The 23,310-nt window shown below is 41.6% G+C and overlaps 1 protein-coding gene across 5 annotated transcripts in view; it reads right to left on the bottom strand.

Moving 5' to 3' along the window:
* Positions 1-23,310, bottom strand: part of LOC105252032 — a 99,202-nt gene that overhangs the window by 6,351 nt on the left and 69,541 nt on the right. Inside the window, exon 5 of one of the 5 annotated variants that reach the window (XM_025413097.1) lies at positions 5,174-6,061. The exons of 3 other annotated variants lie outside the window; for them this stretch is intronic. In XM_025413097.1, coding sequence (XP_025268882.1) covers positions 6,044-6,061 — 18 coding nt within the window. In that variant the 3' untranslated portion in view covers positions 5,174-6,043. Of the gene's footprint in view, positions 1-5,173; positions 6,062-20,405; positions 23,115-23,310 lie in introns of those variants that run through there. One more of the 5 variants, XM_025413096.1, reaches the window with a different exon arrangement.

Here is a 23,310-nt window from a genome sequence, read left to right as displayed (position 1 = left end):
TGTGCGGCGTATAACGGCACGAAATCTCCTCGAAAGCATCTGGAAGTTACTGTTTCTAAAAGCGTGCTAGAATAAATACCGTTTTATACCAGAAAAATAAAGTCTGTAAATGGCGTATTATTGAGTACATTTTATTAAATGTAAAAATATAATGTCTGTATAATCATAGAAAATTCACAAAATGTTTCATTTCACTAAAATATAAAGCACAGATACTGATTAAGATTAAGATACTGATATAGATTTTAAATAGAAAGGTTAAATTATAATACATCCAGAGTATAATTCAACGGGAGATTCTAGATCTAAGAGAATAGATACGGGAATAGAGATATATGCACATACTACATCGTGCGAGACATTCTGATGCAGCTGGACCTTGATCTACATTCAGGAGCCTGCAAACAGAATCGACACACCTTTGATCGCCCTTAAGGCTGGAAACACCTGGGTGCCATTAACTATCGATCGGATACCGTTAGCAAATGACAGATCAAATGGTGATTGGTAATCAAGAAGTCATAAAGCTAACTTGAAATCATATATGATTAAGAATCATACGAGTATTTTTACATATAATTTTGATTATCTAAAATAAGTGTATCTTTTGCATTTCAAAAATATCATGTATCTTTTCCAAAATATAAAATAATATGATATTTATTTAAATTAAATCGCACGTTATTTTGTCACTAGTTAGTCGTTGCTGGTATTAATTTATTATTAATAATCTACATACGTAGATACGTTAATAGAAATCTTAAAGATCATAAAGATCGACGGAAAAACAGGATCCTTGTACAGATGCGACGTGGCACGTCCGCGCAAATCTCGACATGCGGCGAGCGGTGGTCTGATCGTTTGAGCCAATCATGCCGTGATTGAGTATAATGGACTTGCGTCTTGTCCCCCAGGCCAGTGGCTCTCGAGCTAACTCGTACGATTCGCGATCGGCTCTTTCGAGTGACTGATCATGGATCAAGCCGCTCTTGGGTTGGTCACCCGCGAGCCGTAAGTGACTAGGGCACAGGATGAAGGCTGCGTCCGAGTGAGTGAGCGGCCTGTTGGTATGATAATGAGGAAGGTGACTTCCGACGATCCATATATCGCGGAGAGCGGCCAAGAGGAAAGAAGACAGAGCAAGAGCTCTGAAATGCACCGATGACGAAGATGGAGAGCCTCATCGAAGAGACGGAAGAGGGAGAGATAGACCGAAGGGAAGGGAAAAAAAGAGGTATATCGACGCTGATGGAGGAGGAGGAGGAACCCCGACGTTACGCAGGGTCGAGGGACGGCCAAGAAGCGGACACTCCAATCCACAACATCCCTTCCGATTCTCTACATTCATAAGCCCCGCGTGTAAGCTCTTCTCCGCGCTTGTTCCTATCTCTCGACTCTTCCTTCCGCGGCTCCCGCCGTAAATTGACATGAGAGACAGGTCACGAGAGGGGCGACGTACGTCAGCGGGTCACGCGTATATACGGATCGGCTCGAGAAGCGGAAGACTCCTCGTGATCCACGACGGTGCGATGAGGGAGGAGGAGGAGAAGGAGGAGGAGGAGAAGGAGATAGTGGTCGTGCATCGCTCGGAAGACACTTGGCACGATTGTACGCGTATCTCCTCGTTGTAGAAAGAGCGAGCAAGATGGAGAACAGGCTTCCTACAGAGCGAGCGACCCGGTGACGTTGCTGCGACCCGATGAGGATACGAGCCAATTTTCCCAAACGCCATCAATTCAGCTAACCAGCTAAATTCGCGAACGCGAGGCGAAGGCGAGGGAGGGCCGAAGCGTGTGAGAAAAAGGGATCGCTCCGGGGAGAAGCGAAACGACGGGACTAAAGTGCTGGAAATAGCGCGATGCGTTATTTGCATGAGAAGCAAAAGACTGGCTTGCTCGCGGATACGCTCGGCGTACGATGACGCCGGTGCGATGAGCCGGTTCCCAAGTGTCGGGTGAGCTTGGTTAATCCAATTGAGTTAATTTGGGTTAACTTAAAGTTGTCTAAACAGCTTGTTTAGGTATTCCGCGACGCGTTGTAAAAAATACATATCCGGCCCTCTTCCTTCTTATTTCAACACGAATTTCTTTTAAACACTTTCGTCTCGACAGATAAATAGATTAATTAACGATCACGTTCAATTCTTATAATCGGCCAATATATTCATTTTATATTATATTAATTAATCAAACAATTATTTATTTAATTTATTTATATCTATAATTTTTTAAGTATTATATATTAAATGTCACATTCAAAAATTTATCAATTATAGCAGTAAAAATAAAAATAATGTTATTTCTTTTTAAAATGTGCTTTATTGTAGTAGCTTTCGATCAAGCTCGCAAATAGTGGAGCTAACAAGCAAAGAGCTAGTTCATTTTAGATATTCCTTAACTTAATTTTCTCTCCATTTTGATAGCGTTATTTCTACTAGTGTGATATCATTGGAATATCGATCGAAATTCGCCCGATTTTATTCAGAAATCATTTTACTCTCATATTTTTCTTTCACCAAATTTCTCAATGCTACAATTTTTTCATAAATATCTTTAATAATAAAAAATGCAATAATTTACTTATATCTTTAGTTGTTCAATCAAAATTATTAAATTCAATTGAAATTATTGCTCGCAATTTTTTGCACGACCGAAATCGATGAGATCGTCCATCGAGAGAAAGAAGAAGAAAGCAAGAGAGAGAGAGAGAGAGAGAGAGAGAGAGAGAGAGAGAGAGAGAGAAGGAGAGAGAGAGATAGAGAGCAAAGACGAGTCTAGCTTAACCGCTACCTCAATGATGATGTAGTCATCGAGCTCTATGCTGCTCTAGTACGACGGGGCACATGCGAGTATTTGCTCAGGGTACATACTAGACTCGCCTCCCCAGCTGACGTTGATTGAAGGAATAAGGGAAACGGCGGAGGTCTCTCAAGTACCCACCACTACACTATCGTCGCCGCCACAATCACTACCAATGTTTCGCCTCTGCAGCCCCTAACAGATCGACCTCTATGTACGTCATCGTCTCGAACGCTTCTATCATCGTATGATTATCATCGTGATGTCCTGTGCATCGGTGCGACGCGTCAGATACATCGGAAATTCCTCCTCTTTCAGTCTGCGGATTAATTAAACAGGATTTGCACGGTTTACATCGATTACATCGTAGCTTCGTAATGAGACGCGAAGGAACGTGTACGACGTTCTATCACGAAGCCGATTCATCAGACAGATAGAAAGCGTATCGTTTAAAAAATTAATTTTTTTTCGATATTATAAATTGATCAAATTGACTGAATTAGACATTTGAAGAACATTAAAACATTTTATTATTCAATAAAATGTGCATGATTAATTAAATTCAAATTTTATTAGCAACATTTATTAAACAATTGAAAAGATATGCGAGAAAACAAAACGATCGCGACAAAAAGAGAATAAATCGAAAAGCTCAGGGAGAAAGGAAAGAAGAGGCAAATAGACTTTAATTAAGAAATGAAATGAGTCACTCGACATGTGAGCGACCGATGAAAAAAAAAGAAAGGATTGATTGCTGCCGGTCGGCGGAGAGAGGCTAAATAAAAATGTCGAGATAGATAGGTGGGTATCTCAGGATCCGGAACTTGTTGACAATGCTGCGGAAGGCGATACACCTGGACGACTGCGAGGAACGTGCAAGTATTGACCCGACGCGTGCTACGAACGGGCAGTGGGCGACCGCGACTAAATTTTCTCGCGCGTCTCACGTGGTCAGTGGACCTCGTCTCCTGAAAAGAGAGCCCCTCAGCCCTGTGCTATTCGTGTCGCGATATTGCGTTCGTGCGATGGCGCGATTATTTACATTACTTCCGAATTGGTAAATAAGAGGAGCTATGTGTGCTTCGGACGCGGAAGCGTGTCGCAACTGCCTCTTTCCGCGCGCAGGCATTCGCTCACTGTCATAAATCCCTTTTCCGGGGTTTGCGTGATATGTGGACGCTCATCGAAAGTTCATCGTAATATAAAAAGGGAGCGGAGTTGGAAATAACAAATATTATACTAATAAGCGAAATTATTTAATTTCAGGTTTCTGAAAATAAAATCCCTTTGAACAGGTGTCCTTCCTAAATAAATTTTCCAACATTTCTTGATAACACAAGATATGCATAATCACAAATAGTATTTATATCCATAATATGGATGTAAGTATGATCAATACGTTATTGCATACACATACATACTCTCGCATTATCTTTAAGTCTATAGATACATTATCTTTAAGTCTATAGATACAAGTACTAGAACACAACAGTTTAGCATAATTACAATGGACGTAGCGCCTTGTTATCATTAACGTTCATTGTTATCATTAACGTAAGTTTGTTAGCCTTTCAAAGAAGTGTGACATTGTGATAGTATTGTTCTCGCAAGTCACTTAACCATCTTTCGAAAGTTGTCTCTGTCGTCAGGATATTGGCTCAAAACGGTCGTTTAAATCTCAGGCGTCTAATGACACCAGCGTGATAATAGGGCAGCTGATTTGACAAGCAAAGTGGTTACGAAGACAAATGAGTACTTTAGTCGCGCTCGAACCATCGATCGTTCTACGAGCTCAACCAGAGCAGATCTCTTCATCTTCTCGCCCCCCCCCCTCTCTCTCTTTCCCTCTCTTTCACTATATATTATTAAAATATTCAGAAACAGAAACTCCTCGCGTGGTATTCATTAAGACATAAGATATAATAAATTAATGATGAGGTATTAATAATGTGCCATCATCGCAAATGAAAAGAAGTTTAATAATTAAGTAGATCCGCAACGCTAACAGTTTCAGTAAAATTAATGTTTTCTTTCTACTTGTATCTATAAAATTGAAATGCACATGCATATGCATTTTAATGCATTAAAATCCATATGCATGCACTAAGGAAATAGGCGACATTTGATTTCACTTTAAGCATAAAAAAATGTACAGCAATTTTGCTTATTGAAATAATTTTGATTTTTCATGACTTAAGATAAATGTCAATTCTTATGTCTCTAACGATGCCTAATTATTACAGTTATTATTATATATTGTATTATTATCGATATTATTTAAACTAAATATATAACTATATTTTTTTTTATTTAGTTCAAGTAAATATAAATTATGAATTTTATATAATTATATGTCTACTGTAGCGATTTGTGTATACATATATTTTCTTATATAGACAGCTCTATTATATGCTAAGGAAATTATCCGACATGTAAAATAGACATAACTAGCATTAGGTCATCCTTTTGGGGCTTTCGCAGATCTTACGTAGTTTACATCTATTGTGCATCCGACGGTTTTCCCTGAATCTTATGACAAACTCGAGTTAATCGATGAATAACAACCAATTTGTCCCCGGCAAATTCGTTTCGGGACAATGCGCGGCACACAATGAGATAATTACATGATTGAATAGATGATGTCTGCCACGCGAAAACATTCTTATCCACATTTCAATAGAAATCAAGATAGAGAGCAAAAATTATGATTATGATTTGCTACAAAGCACACCGATATCGCGTCACGTGTGTCTGATCGAGCAAGCGCATGATCGCCAGTCTGTCGTGGATCTCCGATTTATGAAATAAGCCATTATCATAGATCCCGGTCGGCCGAGCAGAGATGTTATGACACATCGGACACGTTCGCGTGTCTGTGTCCCCACATATATGCGCAACACATATCCGGGGGCCGGGTCAGTTCTCAGGGCTATCATTGCCTGCCGGCCGGAAGACTCACTTAGACCCGTCTTGAGTTACCCCTCTTCGTCCCTGGCCAATGCTCCTCAACAAACTCACGACTATAATCCCTCCTTCCCTTTTCGTCTCCCCCGATTCGCTCTCTCGTTCTAGCTCCCGCTCTTCTGTCTTTATCGTTTTTCTCTCCAGGGGAGAATCTACTTGTCGGATTCTTTTCTCATTCGGCTTTTCTTCCCTCACTCATCTGAGACACTTGCCTTACCGGGAGGCCAACGTCACGATATTGTTTACGGATCAATCTTATGGGTAAGAGATTCTTTCTGCGATTAGCTCATCGAGGATTTCTTGAAACATTAAATATTATTATAATTAGTGCACTGTACTTTCTCTCTCTTTCTTGTAATGATTATTTGGATTATAAAATGAAATATAATTAAAATTATAAATATAATATAATTAAAATTTATAAATATTAATAAATAATTATGTGTATTCATATATGTACTTTCCAAAATTAAAATAAAAAAATCTTAATTAAAAAATACTACTGTTTAGTCAATGATATTGATAATTTATACAATTTTTTAAAAAATTAACTGGAAATTTTTTGATTTCAATTTAATTTATGATAAATACAGGTGGATTTAATTATCCACCGATATAATAAGTGATTGTTTCGACTTGCATACGGCCATGAAATAAGGATATTGCACACGCTATCATCGCGAGCTTGCGAGAGAATGACGACACGCGTGGAATACACGCGGACGCGTATACGCGCACGCATGAGTCGCCGAGTATGTGGACGCACACGCATGTGCGATGCAGTTCCGTGGACGGGGCAAAGCATGGGCAGGGCAAATATATGCGTATGTGTGTATGGGCCCCATTGTGCGTTTCCGTAGCGGATACGACTCCTTTTACCCTTTAGAGAATATCTACATGTATATACACGGAGAATGGTGCTGTAAGTATTAAGTCTTTTGTATATCAAAACCTCAAAACATGTTAGTGCAATTATAATTGATTATAATTGAGCGATGTAGACTTGTTTTTTTTTCTTGTAGCGCGCGTCATATTGAATGATTCGTTGTGCGAAAATTAAGGTATCGTCCGATCATGTCTTCTCATAATGATTATTACTACTTACGTAACATAATTTCTTTATATATTGATAATTATTTTTATATATTGATAATTATTTTATACTTTCTCCAGCAAATGAAATGGCAATTTTGTACATTTAAAAAATAGAGACAATTGAAAGTAATTTAATCGAGGAAAATTCGAGAATAAAATTGTCATCCACGAACATGATATTTATCTATCGGTACGTTTATTTAACAAGTTTCACATATAGCGTGAAAATGTATGTTCTACTCTAGAGGTGTACGTTGAAAATGTTGAAATATGGACGACGCGAATAGATCGAATACAACGATGCGTCCAGGATACTTCTTCCCGAGAGGAACACTACTGTCACATTGGGAAGAAACGCATAAACGCCTAGTGCCAAGTGTATTCGCGCTCGCGTGATGCCTCGACGCGTTCTACCGCGGACAATAAAATGCCTTTATAATACTTTGTTATGTAGTCGAGCAGCTCGTTAAGCCGTCCCGCGTGTATTATGACCTTCCTTTACTGCCTTAAGTTCGTTCTGGCTAGTTTACGGCCTGCAACTTCGCGCGACGACGATGAGGTGCACTGGGTGTCGATGTGCACCCTCTCTCACTTACCCCTCCGTTTACTCGTAAAAATATTCGGCGACACTCTCTGGAACCGTAAAATTACACTTCGTGAGGGAAGGTGAGAGCTTTACGTGAAAAATTAAAGAGAGGATAATTTTTCCGTCCTTAGACATAAGCGCTCCCCTTCTTCCCCTCATAGCAAATAGTACTTAATTATTCAACTGGTGTCTGTCTCGCTACGTTGATCGTGAAATATCGTACTACACTTGGATACATCGCTGATGTCGCGGGGCCTCGCTCGCTTGGACAGTCTCCCAGGCTAACAGAAGAGCGGCGGATCAATTAAGACATCATTTCCGTTGCGGGTAACAATGATACGCCCGCCAAGGCCGGAACACGCGTCCGCACCTTTCGGCACCGCGCTTCTGCGTCCACTCAAGCCCAACCCTGGTTACGAGGCTTACATCCTGGATCGGTTCACGGTGTTGGTCCGTAAGCGCGACGTGCCGATATATACGCGCCCGCGTAAACGCACAGATACGTGATTGTAACAAAACAACGGACGTCCGGACGACGGACAGTCGCACAGGTATCGCTCCACCGTTCCCCTTAGCACCGGCACTCCTCTTACGCATTCTTCCTCGTTCTCTTTCTCTTTTCTATAGGCATCTCTCTCTCTCTCTCTCTCTCTCGTCCCTCGATCATTTCTCCCACCATATTACTTCGAAGTCCTTTTACCAATCGCCAGTCTCTCTCTCTCTTTTTGCTCTTCTCTTTTTCTGCCTTTGACCCTTTCTCCTTCTACCCCGACAAGAGAACGGAACGAGACCCCCGCTTCCTCTGGAAAATTGGAAGCTTCCAGGCGAGACTAGCTGGTCCAGCACACACGCGCTTCCGGTTACATTCCGTATGCGGCCAAGCGAGAATCGTCTCGGTGTGATTTCTCTGATATCATTATCAATGTAATAGGGGACATAAATAAATAAAATATGAGCAAAAAGTAATAAATTTGTTTTTTTTAATTCTAAAATCTTGATTTCTCTCTCACCCTCACATAAAAATGTGTATCGTCGTTTTTCGATAAATTTGAATATTTAAAAAAATATTTTAAAAAACTCTAAAATATATATCATTGATGAAAATATTTAATGTGATTTAAAAATAAAGATGTATGAATTTTAGACGTAGTAACGTTCTAGAGAGCTAATCGATCATAAAAGACTGATACGACAAATAATATTTAATTTTTCGTGCGAGTATACAGTCTGTACTTCATCACATGTACTTTTGCGGAACAGTTACATGTCGGAGAGCCGTATCAAAACATTTTTACGTGCACACATTTTCCTCCGCGTTCTCTTCGATTTTCAATATCATTTTTCGTCGCTTCGATGTCGGCACAGAGGACAGTATAAACATTACATTGTTTTTTTTTCTGTCGAATACTCGGAATGTATACTTTTGAAACACGATAGGCATATGTGTTATTTTAAAGTCGATCATCTGTCGCTATATCCAGTGCGACGAAGAAATATGATATAATGAAGTATCAAGTCAAATTACGCTAATAAACGTGGTTTTTTGTTGCGCGGATCGTTAGGTGTATCATCGTCGGCCATCGGTCACCGTGCTTTCCTCTCGAGAACGGAAGAAGCGAGAGCCCATTTCCTCCGTGAAAGTGGAAGCTTCCACTAAGGATACTTGGTCCAGTGGACACGCACTTCCTGTCACTATTTGTCGCGCTTCAAGTACTTTGCGCACCGCAGAAAATTATATTGTCGTTCGGCCATTTATGACGGACATTATGTCGGCGACACACCTTCATAATGTATCAAGAAACATATAAGTGTTAAATATGAATGGTTACAAAATACATTATTATATAATTATTAATGTATCAAGAAACATATGTGTCAAATATATAAATTTTACAAAATGCATTATTATATGTATTATGATTACAAAATGCATTATTATGTAATCAAAATACATTACAATAATCACTTCTTTCTCTTTTATCAAGTGTAATTCCAGCTCTTTCACGATTAATAAATCGTATTAATTATCTTCATAATATTATTATATAATTAAATTTAAAAATTATATTATTGGATTAATCTAATTGAGTTATTTAAATAAGAATTGTGTTACTCCAACAAAGATATACTGGCGCAATTGCTTTAAAAGTGAATGCATGTGTGTTTCGCGTTTTGAATAGTAAGAAATTGTCAGTGAGAGAAAACGCGATGCGGCTAATAAAGCTCTGGAGCGTGGCAGATGACATCGCGAAAGAAACAATTCTAGCGCTACTCCAGCGCATTACGCTTTCCTTCGCATTCTCTTACTCGTTTCCTTTTCCTCGGTTCTGTCGGAACCCTCGAGCGCGAGAAAGGACGAGATCAGAAAGGGATGTTAAAAAGCATGCCTTCTCGACGCATTCAGCGGTGTTTCGCTTTCTTGGATTCCTGAAGGCGCCTCTCGGTTTCCTTTCAATCCGAACGCGCGCGAGCAGGGTGAGAACTTATGCATCGCGACTGCACTGAAGGCTACTTTTGTCCGCATCTTCGCGCCTTTCGTCCCACCCCGTCCCTTTTTCCCAGATAACGAAAAACGAGAACGGTGATTCAGAAAGAAAAGCGGAGAGGAAACATTGACAAGACTCGGTCTCGTCGTTACCTGTCGCAGTTTCTCATGACGAGCAACAGTAGAATGCGAGACAGTGTATATAAGTTGCGGAAAGATACGAAGGGGGGCTAGGTACGGTTAGCACGAGAGTGTTTTCTCGCCATTGTCCAACGCGCGCATCAAGAACAAGAAAAGCTCTTCCGATGACAAGCAAGCATGCTCTCGGCATTACCGCGGGAGTTGCCTCCAACAAGGCACTGTGCCTCCTTCCACCGTGTGCTTCTCGTATCGTCGTTCTCTCCATTTATGACGTAAGTAGCACGCTGCACTGTGATTTCTCTAAGTAGCACTCCGTTCGATGGAGAACAGCATGAAAGAACGGAATGACTTCTTTTTGTGCCGCTCATTCTGAGGTCTTCTTTTCTGTCGAGAGGCGAAGGACGGGAGGATCGTTGTTGGAAATCGTTCGATACGCGAATTGCAGCTTCTATCTCCGCTTTGCGCGACGTGCAATTTCCTTCGTCGAAAGCGCACGTGCATCCTTTTCGCCGCGATTCGTGGCGATTACGATCGTGGCAAGAGTATTAATGAGGGATTTTTGTGGCGATGACAAAGGGGAAAAATGTATGAATGAATTAATCGATACAACAAACGCAATATATACGGATAAAGCTGTACAGAGGTAAAGAAGGAACGTGTAATTTATCGATTTATCGCCAATTACGGAAGATCGTGCTTCAAGCGTCTTACATTCCGTTTCACTACGTAACAAGTTATTTGATTAATACATCAAGCAATTATTTTAATATACATCACATTTCAAAGTTAACCAAAAGTAAAACAAAATGCAATACTTGCTCTAACTATACGATCTAGTATAATTTAAAAAATATTTCTCGCCGGAAAACTGTTTCGACGAAAATAACCGTGATAGATTGGAGACGCGTGAATTTTAATTACACGATAAATTTTTGTCAAAGAGATCGTTAAGTTTTGATATATTCACTCGACGGTAAGAAACATGGCCGGATTAAAGATGTCGCGCAGAAGTGGTGCACGAAGAGCGCGTATATCAGAGAGGGAGAAGACGGGAGAGACATAAGATGAAACATAAGGGAACGAGATGTTGGCCGAAGAAGTGGGATCAAGCTCTCGAAAGCTCGTTAGCGTTAGCGGTTAAGAGATTATCTCGACCTGCATACGACGAAAGTATGTCCTTCCGTGACTAACATCTTGTGATAAAGTGGCAAAGAATAAAGCTTGAATCGTTCTCGTCGTATGCATCGCCAAGATTTCTTTTCCTCGACTGCGAGAACAAAGTTGAAGAAAGAAAGCTACGGCGAAAAGATGACATTAAGCTCTTAAGTACTCCCGCAAATGATGACTCCACTTGAGCTTCAACCACTCGCGCACAAAAACGCGAAAGAAATCCTGGGAGTAGTAGCAGTATATTCTGTACAAAGAAAATGCTCAGGTTTCCTTCATAGAGATATGAATTTTAGATGAACGATCGCAAGAAATTGAAGATGTGAATTAGTATTGATTACAACACGATCGATTAAGAAATCGTCATGTAGTTAATATTATTTTATCAAAATGTTTCGATTTTGCAAGGGGTAATATTCCGACATAATTGCAGAATTTTTTTACGATGACTAGTAAGTTAGACCGGCAAAGGAAAATGGAACGTCGACGTAACACGAGCAAGTTTCGTCTCTCTGCAACGTTGCTCCTTTCTAGTCCCATTAAACGCAATTATGTGTCGTCTCTAACGATGTTCGATCGGACAGCTAACGTTGGTGCAGAGGCAGAGTAAACTGAAGAAGGAAAAAGGAAAATAGAGAGGAAGGGGAAGAGAGACCAAAAGAGGCTGCGATGAAAAATGTAGGAAGAAAGGCACGGAAGATAAATCGCAAAGCGAATGAAGAGAACGAAGGAAAGAAAATACGAGGGTGAACAGTAACGGCAGGGAGGAAAAGATGGGGTGAGAAGACGTAATATGCATGTATTGAGCGCACGGTCGAATTTTCGGAATCTTCCCTTCGTCCCCTTTATCCCTTCACGGGTATTGCTTGAGGAGCCTCGAGTGCGCCGAGGGTGCGTGCATTATACGTCGTCCATCTTATATGCATCACCCACCCACCGTCATCCTCCTCAGAATCAACCCCGTCCACCTTATACTTGCACTCTTTGTTCTGTGTGAACCCTTTCGTCCTGGCCCTCGTCTTCCTTCAATTCCTGCTTCGTATATACGCTCGTACGACTTCGCACCCCTTCGTATATCGGTGTAGCACTAGAGGGATCGACTGTTGATGGAGGGAGAGATGGAGATGGAGATGCGGAGAGAAAAGAAGCAAAGGAGGAAGGGGAAGGAAAGCACGAAATCTCGAGGACGAAGGGGGCTACTGCAGTATGCACTTGTAGAGACTAGGGGATATTTTAAGAAAAGTCGATTCAAGAAGTGAATCATTATTTTCTCCGCGCTAATATTGAACTTGAATTAGTGATGATGTGTTTAAAATGGTCGTATTTCTCGAATCTTCTTCTCAATTTTATTATTATTTATTCCTTTAATATATTTATTTGTCCACTATTTTGGTTATAAGAAACGTTCAGAAATTCTATCTATTACATTAGAATTTTTTAATTAAATTTTTCTCCAGTTCTGATTCTTGTGTTTCACAATGCTTTTCAACTTTACGTTCCATATATCAGAGGCTAGACTCGGAATAATAGAGTGAGCGTAGTGGATTGTGATTAAAAGTCGTAATGAAAGAAATCTGCAATGCAAGAAGTATTCCTCCGCCGCGCAGTTTCGGAGCCATCTCCACCATCTTGGTTTCTGGCGCTATTAAAAAATGAAATCTTTGTTCCGCCGATCCAAGCGTGCAGATTGGTAAGAGCGGGGGATAAAACTCAGGCCGACGGTAGGCCCGAGTCCATCGGGAAGGGCGAGAGGACGAGGGATATGCAGGAGAAGAAGCGGTAATCGGAATAGATAGACTTTCCTAGAGACAAGCCAAGGAGAATGGGCCATTCATACATGGGAGCCACGAGTGACTTCGTGGTTGGAGGACTGCTGGATTGTAATACGTCTCCAGCTCCGTCGTGGAGATTACGTCCCCGTGTGTCCCGCGGGGCTGCAATATCTTGCATTCCCTTCCCTCGGGGTCCATCCACCTCTCCTCCGTCCTCCCAGGCCCCTCCGCCATCATTATTTCTCGCCACTTCTGCTCCTCTTCCACCCCCGTCCATCCTATCACGATCGTTTACTTCGTCCTTCTCGTCGTCGTCGTCGTCATAATTCTCGAAAGAAGAAAGAAGAAAATTCGAAATGACTGCCCGACGATGTTGAGATGGTGGTGGTGAGATCACGGCAGAGTCTGGGATCGAAGGGGAGCGAGGGATAAGAGGTGGGGAAAACTGCATCCGTTCGAATCACATCTGCGAACGCCATCGGGCCTTAAGAAATCAATTAAACGAAGAGAAGCTCGCGGCAGGGGATAGCTCGGGTTGAAGGGTGGAAAGGGTTAAAGAAGGAGAGAAAGAGAAACGGTGAATTTAAGGAGAGGGGGTTGCGGGGAAGAGAGCACACTGCTCTGTCAAGTGGATAAAGCGGGGGAAGACGAAAAGACAGACGGCGAAAGACGGAACTTGCAATAATCAGGGGATCTCTGGATATACATGTATATATATATATATTTTTCTTGCAATCCATTCCTTCTTTTCTTCTCATCTATTTTGTCGCCTGAGATTTTATTTCTTCCTCTTCTATCACTGTCTTATTTTCTCTTTTTTTTTATAAAGAATTCATCAAGCGTAGATTTGATGAAAAATGCAAAACTTTAAATAATGAAAATGCAATACGAGAAAAGTATCAAAAGTAAATGTAATATAATGTGATCACTACAATAAAAAAAAATAACATAAATTTCTGAAATAAATTCAAAAAGCGAAATATTTTTGTGTTTAAATAATGTAATGTGGAGATATGCTTTGCGCATTTTTTGCATACAACCTTTCAATTTTTGAACATGTTCTTTATTAAAAACGAACCACGTTGATAAAGATTCTAAATTGATCACCATCGAACGATTGGGTGAGAAGAATTTTGCATACTTGAAGGACATTCGCGCAGGAAGGAACGACAGCGAGATTGCAAGATGCGATGAAAGGAGTACTGGCAAAAATAACTGAATAAAATATCGGGAGCGGAACGACGATGGGTTTGGCAGGTCTAGAAGAAGGATGAGAATCGTGGTCGTGCAGAGAGCATGCAGAGAAGCGAGGCGGACGAAAAGGGATAAAAAGTAAGGGGTTGCCCACCCTAACCAACCGCGTCTAGTAAGAAGCATTGGAATCGATATCATTGCAACGTGGGTTCCTCCATCCAGTCTACTCTACCTCCCGACTCCCCCCGCCGCCCGCAACCTCCTCCGCTGTGCCTCTCGTCATCAAGCCGACTCTTAACTCTTTCCTTCTTCCTTCCCCTTACGCGAATTCTCATTGCCGGTGGAGGTCGTCGAGTCAGTGGCCGACTCCTCAGACCCTCTCATTTCTCTCTCTCTCTCTCTCTTTTCATCTTATTCGTTTCTCCGCTCGACCCTTCTTGCTTTCTCGTCGTTTTTTTCTTTTTCTATCCTACACCAGCTCGTCTTGCTGCGAATCAAAGCTCGTTTTCGCAATTAAGAAGATTCCGCCTCGTGAAACCGTTTAATACTCTACTAGATTATTAGACTGAAACGCCCGCAGTATTACATGTATGTGACAGATAAAATCGTCTTTTTGTTCGATCTCGGTAAGATTTCTTGCAAAATTACTTTAATACTCGTGTATAAAGTTGCACTGCCGGTGGAAAATTTTTAATTTTCTTTCACACTTTAGTTTTGCCCGAAATACTTATGTCTACATCATTATTTACACATCATAATTGTGTAAAAAAAATCCAATACTGCAATCGTAAACTGGTAAACAATAACAATTTACGCAAACGCTTGATAAACGATCGGCGGTATTTTAAAATATTCAAGCAACCCGATAAATCCGGCAATTTAACGAGCTGAAACGTACAGAGTCTCGAGACGAAGTTAGAGGCTCGCAAGTTGTCGATTCGACGAACGAATCGTCGAATACACCCCCATCGAAACCCCCGTTCGATTGAAGGACGGCGAGTTTTAAGTCGTGCTCGCAAGAAGGGTACTAGAGGATGTCGAAAGGATGCGGTTGAAAGAGAAGAAAAGGGACGAGAAGCTTCAATTCCCGTTTGCCGGAGTGAAATGAACGACGAAGGTAGAATAAAACAAAGTATACGGGAGAATAAAAAAGTCACAATTAAGAATGCCGTTCGACAAACTTTATAAATGAGATGCGAAATCCAACGAGAAGACATTGACCCGCTATTTGTAAATGTCACGAACTCCCTTGGATAAATGGCGCGATCATAACGATTGTGAAGAGCAATCAAGTTTCCGTCCACTTGCGCATAAGTATATCGTGAAAATTATTAAAATTATTTTGCAGTTACGTGAATTTTAATGCCGAATGTTTTAACATGCCTTAACATATTCAATTAAATTTTTGTAAATTATATTACGCATCTCTTCTAAACTACAATCGAACGAAGAAATCTTTCGATTTTTCTGAGGAATACTTTCGGAATTAAATGCGGAAGCACTTCCATAAGTGAAACCGCATTATCGATCGATAAAGTTAACTCCATGTGCGGCGAAAGGTCAGGGGGTTCGACAAAACTGTTGTGCACATGCACTCTTGCTTAAGCTAACATTTGGCAGGTATTGTGTTAGCATATACGTTTCCTACATTTCGGAGCATAGGTTGTTAACTACCCCCTGGGTGAGTGAAAATGAGTAAAGCCGCTCGTGTACAGAAGTTTTCGTACACAATGATATAGTAAAGCTAAGCGCCTATCAAATTCGAGGACCTTTCAAACTTATACAATCGTTTTTTTTTCTCAATGTTCTCGATACAGCCACAAAACGTAGTATAAGCATCTTAAACAATTTATCGATGCACGCCTTTTCGTCTTCGAGGCTTTTGCAAAAGGCTATTCTCATTTTTGTGCAATGCCATAAGGAAGCAGACCAAGCTCCGTAACGACGGAACAAGATAATAAAATTCAAATGAAGAAATAAATAAGCAGTAGGGACAATTCTTGAAGCAAGCTCTCACTGGAGGGCGTAGGCATTAGACTTGCTTGGGGTGGTTTTCTGCCCTCTTACGTGCTCGATGCAACCCTCGCGTTTTGACGGAAACCAACTCTATAATATTTTGCTGAAAAGCACGGCGATGCCAAGATTTTAAAGGGAAACAGATAAAAAAGTTCGAGAAAACAATTTTGAATCTCTTAGGTTTACATCTTAGTTCTAATCTAAATCATAATCAAAGCGATGTTTTGCATGTCAGAAAAAAGAGCGAAAATTTGCATATTTCTTTAAAATTTTCTTCTCTAAAATTAGATAAATACAATTATAATTAGATTCAAAATTCCATCTTTCTAAATCAAATATTGTTTCCATATCTATTAGTTATTTTTATTTAATGTAAAACATTGTAAAAATATCATTTTGACGATATTATAGAAGAATAATCATATATATATTATTTACTAATTATAATATTAACTCAAACAATAAGTATTTTATTTTTTTGTACTTTGGAGAACCTACTTCGCCAACTTTTCTATTCTCTCGTCGTATGTTCTCCTGATCGCATGCTTCATTCCCAGCATCTGTTAGTTTCTCTTTTACTACACGTATATAAGCAGATTCGCTTTAAATAAGTTTAAGTGTCTTATAAACACTCTATGTGACACATCCAAATCATTCACGGCATTAATCATTATATGTATATATTGCTTATTACTTAGTATCTCTTCGCCATTATTATTAATTTCTACAATCTATATAACGCAAAGAACAGTTGTAAATATACCGGTGAATGGCACATTACGTAATATTGTGCGAATCGTGAAGCCCGAGGTTCGAATGGCTCATCATCATGTACATGTGTTCCGAAAGCTTATCAAAGCTTGCATGTGTTCCGTTCGGGGATTCGCACGCACGGCACTCACCCCCTTCGACCCACGTGAGCCGTCGGTTGGTATATCTTCCAAAGCCCTCACCTTCTCTCCCTCCCCCCTTTCCCTCCTCCCGTCCTCGCGCTATGTCCCTCCTGCTCCTCGGTTCAATTTAAACTTTGCCCCTGCCAAGCCAAAAGCCGCATTAAGATTTTTTAAGGTTACACGAGGAGCTATATCGCGCGGTGATTTGGCACATCTACTCGAGAGGTTTCGTGCACGTTATACCTATCGTATTCGTCATACTTTCGAAATAACGTTATTTCTTTTGAATATATTTTCGGACCTTCTTATACCGACATATCTCTCAGGATAAATGTTATTTTTTTTATTAAGAATTTCTTTTTTTTTTGCTTATAGGTAATATAAATAAGATAACAAGACTTGTCGTGAGAATATTTTGTTATCTTATTTATCGAAAAATGCCTTTATATTTTATTAAGATACTTTTTTATTATTGAGATAAATTATTTGCCTACTTTGATAGAAAAATTCTCTTTATCTCTTTCTTTCTCTCTTCGCCATTTTTTTAAAATGCTTTATAACTGATTGTGAACACATATCGTACGTGTGGATTCTCGCGGAGACGAAACCCGATTAACGAGAACTCTCTCGCCCTCGGGTAGCGTTTTCCGTGGGAGAACCATGTCCCCCTCTGCCTGCGCCGCCGTCACGCCTTAACCCAACCTACCCCAAATCCGTACGAGGGAAGTTTCAACTCCAATTTGCCATTTCGTGACTGCAGCGAATCTTGCATTTTTCTTTCCCGAACAAACGTCTATCATTCTATCACGAACCGCAAAACTTTTGTTCCCGTGTCTCGTCCCACCTTCCGCCTTCCACCTTGCGTGGATTGGCCCGTATCATCCGATATTTCCTTCGACCGAGATATATTCTTGCCGTACGAGAAACTACGAGCTATAATTAAAGCTGCGTTACGTTGCGATCGACCCGCACGGAACATCTTGTCATCTCTCTTATTTCTTTCCTAAATTACGCATGTCAAAAGCGTATGATAAAAGTAATTTAATCGTACGTTCGAATCGTATGTCCGAATACGTAACGATGACGCTTTTATTATAAGATACGTAACGATGACGCTTTTATTATAAGATTTAAAAAAGAAATGAGTCAAAAAAATCACAAGACTTAATTTATTTTTGCTTTTATTTTCACGTTTCATTTTTTGAAATAATTCACTTAGACTTTCTATAATAACTATATTTCTCTCTCGAAATTTTGAAAATGTTGAGAGTGAAGGCTGCAAAACGCGACTATTATAGGCTAACTTAAGATGAGCAAAATAAGAAATTCGATAATAAAAAAGGAAGAGAAGAACCGGATTTTCATGGGTAAGAGAGGAAGACAAATGCGAAAGAATCGCGTAGATGGAGAGACAGAGAGACTGTTATTTGGTCGTTAGCCAGTTGGCTAATTTCCAGTAGAAATCATGAAAGCGAGGCCTACACGAGGGCAAACGGCAGTAACCAAGGGTGACTCTGGTCATTCGATGATGCACTCTGCCAATGTTCATCCATGGCTGACAATGATTTCGCTTCCCCTTTCGGTCCATTCAATGACCGCGCATCAGTAGCTTGTTCACCGTGCACGAACCGGTATAGCATGCTGGAGCTTTTCGTTGATTCTCTTGCTAGTACGAGCACAGCTACGTTACCGTGCAAACTTTCGAACGTAGATCCTTGATTGGGGTAGGTTAGGCCGGGTTAAAACTCACTCGCTCGCAACCTCCTTCTTTCACCTGCCATTTCACCCTCCTTCTTGGTTTCCGTTCAAACCGTCCTTATGACCGACACTTTTTTTTCACATTTTTGCGCAAATTTCATCAATTATTGAATTTTATAAATGTGTTTCAATATTTTGATATCTCAAGTGATTATTTAACTAGAAATTAAAGTAGGAATTGACGTGAATAGGATTCGTAAATTCGGAGAAACTTGTCTTATTCTCGAATACAAAGATTCATCTGTCGTTTTTCTCGACAATATGACTCGCAATATCGCGTTACGTAAAAAAGAAATGTCACGAATGTGGAAAATTCGTCCGGAAGAAGAAGTGGAACGGCGGTCGCAAGAGGCAAGAAGAAGCAGTCGAGCGGAGAGACCGACACAAGGAACCGGGCTATCTGGAGCGCAAAGTGCGAAGAGTTTCCACGAGTCGTGCGCGCGCTTTCCGTTACTTCAATAGACATGACGAGTATATACCATCGCTGAGGGAGGTTTGGCTCGACTGGGAACGTGGGGACTGAAATTTCGCGAGAGATGCCGCCGCACCCGGCGGAAGTTTTGTCGCGACATGACGACGTCGACGACGTCGTCATCGCGACGACACTTGTCCGCTCGCGCTTAGATACCCGTATACATTGTACGGCTTTCTTAATGACGGAAGAAATTCTATCATACACACATCCGTTTAGAACGCCTGGATGGAGGGAGGACGCTTTGTCTCCCTCGGGGTGCGCAAGCTAAGAATCGCACGAGGAAACGCGGACGGGGGCATCATTAACGACCGTGACGCTGTGTCATTGGCGTTGAACTCCTCCGTTTGCACGAGGAAAGCTTCGCGTGACAAGAGAGACGCGAAGAGATATTCCGATGGGATGATGCCTACGCTTGGATCGACTTTAGAATTCGTGCATATCAGTCAATACCTTTTACGCTTTTAAAGCGAATGTAAATTTTTTTGCAGAAATATCTCTTAATCTCTAAAATATAATTAAAAGACTAATGTGTATAAAATTTGAATCTCACGTAAAAAGATTGAAAGAATGAATGTTATGGTAATAATACATAGTAATAATACTCCAATTGAAATGTATCAATATATAAAGATATACATACATATATAATATTTATATATATTTCTTTTACTTGAAATAACGAAGTATCAATATTCTTATCGATGAATAATTTAAAGAGTCGACATACAAGTATACATTTTTAAAAAATATTAATTATATGAGAAGCACACTTGTATGTCGATATAGTAATTTAGACAACATGCGTTAAGTATAAGTGTAAAATAATATATATATATAAAATAGAGAGAGAGAGAGAGAGAGAGAAAGTTGAGTTAAAGAGTTGCGATATTATCGCGGATTTAATGGTAATGCATCATCGGTGCATATTGCGTTTTATTACAGATAAAAGCGGAATTTCCGCGCGATAAACAATTTACATGCACACGTTTTATACGAAATGAAACAAAACATGACTGGTCAACAAAATTATTTACATAATCTACATTACGCGCTTTGTTAAATAAAATTATTTCGCACGCTTCTCTCGTAGCGTATTAAAACTGACCAATTATTTGTATTTATTTCGGGTTTAACGCACGTGACATTATAAACGTTTTGTCTATACGCGATACCACATTACCCGATGTTTACACGTTATCGCCGCGTTATTTTAATTGCCCCTGAATCACGATGCTCCAAAAGTCAGAGATTTTACGCCGAATAATGCGCTTCGTTCTTAAAGAGCTCGATATAAATATAAATAATAGGTACAGAGCTATGAAAATGGAGAGTAAAGGATTTTTACCTACGCAACATTGGCTCTGGTTTCCCACGTCGATTTGGGAACCGTCGTCTAGATCGGCACGACTCCTCTCGAAAGACACGTGGCGAAAAATCGAAAGGAAGAGAACGAAGGGAAAAGGAGAAAACTGCGCGACAACGCCGGCAATGCCGCGTACGTTCGGCGTCTACCAATCGCGAGGCTGCCGAATCCGCGAAAAGAGGGCAGAGCTGACCGTTGAGCGAGTGTACGTAAAATCATCCACCGTCATCGATTCCCTCCCGTCGTCCACCCTTTTGCGGGTGGACCACGAGGGGCGGCGGGCGGGGTGGTACGCGAGGGTGGTGTGGGATCGTAAAGGGGGTGGCGGAGGAGGAGAGGGTGGGCTGCTGGTTTTCCGGCCGTCGGCCCTCGGTACACCGGCCGTCCCTCGGCGCACCCTGCCTCGTAGTTTTGCACCCTTCACCTCCCGGGCCTCTCTAGCCGCCCCGAGGTCATCAAACACCCGACGTCAGCCTGGCCGGAGGTGGATGGGCTTGGAACCGGCCATTTTTTGTCTGGCCAGTCAGTGAGTCCCAGGGATCAGTGAATGCGCGCGGGGGCAGTTGTCGGACGCGCGGGCAAGGGGACGGGAGCAGTAGATGCAGGGGTGAGTGCAGCAACCATCGATCAGCCTCGAGGCTGGACCGCGCAATGATTTTTACCCCTTTGTCCCACCGTTCCCTCCTCCTCCCCCTGGTTGCCCCACGGACCATGTTCACTATAGTTGAGCTCATACAGGAGGAGAACCGGCGTGTCTGCGTGCACACACGCGGTGCAGATACGCGTCGCGTATGCAACGCACGATCACACGAGCACCTAAGCGACACACACACGTGCACCGGTGCATCTATAACTTTTTCTCGTCATCCCTCTCTTTCTTTTCTCCTTCTCCCTCGCGTCCTCTCTCATTCTCTCTTTCATCGTCATCTGTCTCTCTTTCTCTTTTTCTCTCTCCTTCTCCTACTCTCTTTCTCTCTCTCTTTCTATGCCTTTTTTTCCTTCTCTCTCTTTTTTTCCTCTCGCCTGCTCGCTCTCGCAGATTCTGCTATCACGGAAACACGGTTCCTCTTTCTCTTTCTCGTTTGAAACCTGCCAGAGGCCGCCTGGCCACGCCCTCCACCCTCGACGGCCCCCAGCCTCCTCCTGCTGCCCTCGTCCGTCACGAACCATCCTCGTCCATCCACCCCTTTTTCACCTCCCGCCTTCTGCCACGCAACATCCGTACGAGCCTGGACCGGCCAGCGCGCTTTTTTGCATTATCTCGTTTTTGCAAAAATATGCGGACGCTAATCCACAGGGCTAATTCGTTCTCCGGCGTCGACCAGCGCACAGCCTACCCTTCCTACCCTTTCTACCGGTGGCGTTGCTTGTCCGCCACTCGTTGGACGCGTTGCGACTCTCGTTAGGATGTCTGCTGAGGATAATTCATGGCGAATTATGGAACTCTGAGCACGATTCGGCGCAGAGCCGCGATGTTTCTCGTCATTTTCAATTTTCTAGTTTCCACGCAGGTTTTCCTCGAATTTTTGGAGCGTCGCTTATTGCCATAAATTAGGCAAAGCAAGGCGCGTCATATTTCCAGATCATCAGAGAGAAAATCAATCGCTACGGGATCGCTCATATATCTAGAGTTTTCAAATTATGCAAAGACTCTAATATTAACCGTAATATATAACTGTCATCGTTTATATTTTTATATAATAGAATTTCCTTTGCAGACGTCAAAAATATTACACTTCTGGTGCGTGACATTCGCAACGATATAATATTCCGCGTGTCATAAAATATAAAATATGTTAAGAAACTGCAGATGCGCGCAACACTATATGCAATTTGAATGAAAAAATAATACACGTACTGCGGAAATACTTGGGAGGGTGAAGCAACGTATTAAACACGTCAGAGTCTATTATCTCTTTTCGAATCGTCATGCATATCAAGCATCGCGCATATTCGGCTAATTACGCGCATTAGTCGGCCGCTATAAAGGATAGCGGGTGGTACGTTAAATCCTCCTTGAATCCGTTAATATCGCCATCCTGCGCCGATGCTGTTAAACACGAGCTGACGAGGCTTACGGCTGGAAGTTGCTTCTACCGGATAATAATAATAAGTGCCGTCCGACAGAGCTCCGCTCTCTGCGCTCTGCGCGAAATGATTTTTCATCGCTACTCTCGAATTCTCTCTTTATTCCCTCGTAATCCGAGAGTCTCGCGTACGTCACACACACGTCTACGTCTACTGACGGGCTCCGCCGCTCTCCTCTTCGTTCCACCGTGCGTTCCTCTTTTTCCGCCTCCCCCTATCTGCTATCTTCCCCGTGCTCTTTCCCTTTTTCTCTTTTTCTACGAGAAAAGAGAAAACGGGTGGAAGCGGGGAGCGGGGGATGGTAGACGAGGAAGTGGAGCTAAAAAAAATAAGCGGTAACATGACATCTGTTCTTTCGCTCGTTCGGCTGGCGCGGCGAGTCGCGATCGCGAAAAGCGATTATTTCATATGCAGTCAGCCAGACGGATTGTGCATTATGCAGAAATGCGAAACGCGACGCGGCTAGATTCATCGGGAGAGAAAGAGAGAGAGAGAGAGAGAGAAGGGACGAGGAG

The sequence above is a fragment of the Camponotus floridanus genome, unplaced genomic scaffold, assembly GCF_003227725.1.
Source record: "Camponotus floridanus strain SB8 unplaced genomic scaffold, Cflo_v7.5 scaffold6, whole genome shotgun sequence".
NCBI lineage: Eukaryota > Metazoa > Arthropoda > Insecta > Hymenoptera > Formicidae > Camponotus > Camponotus floridanus.
Note: the sequence above shows the minus strand (reverse complement) of the source record. Positions and strands in the feature narration are given on the sequence as shown.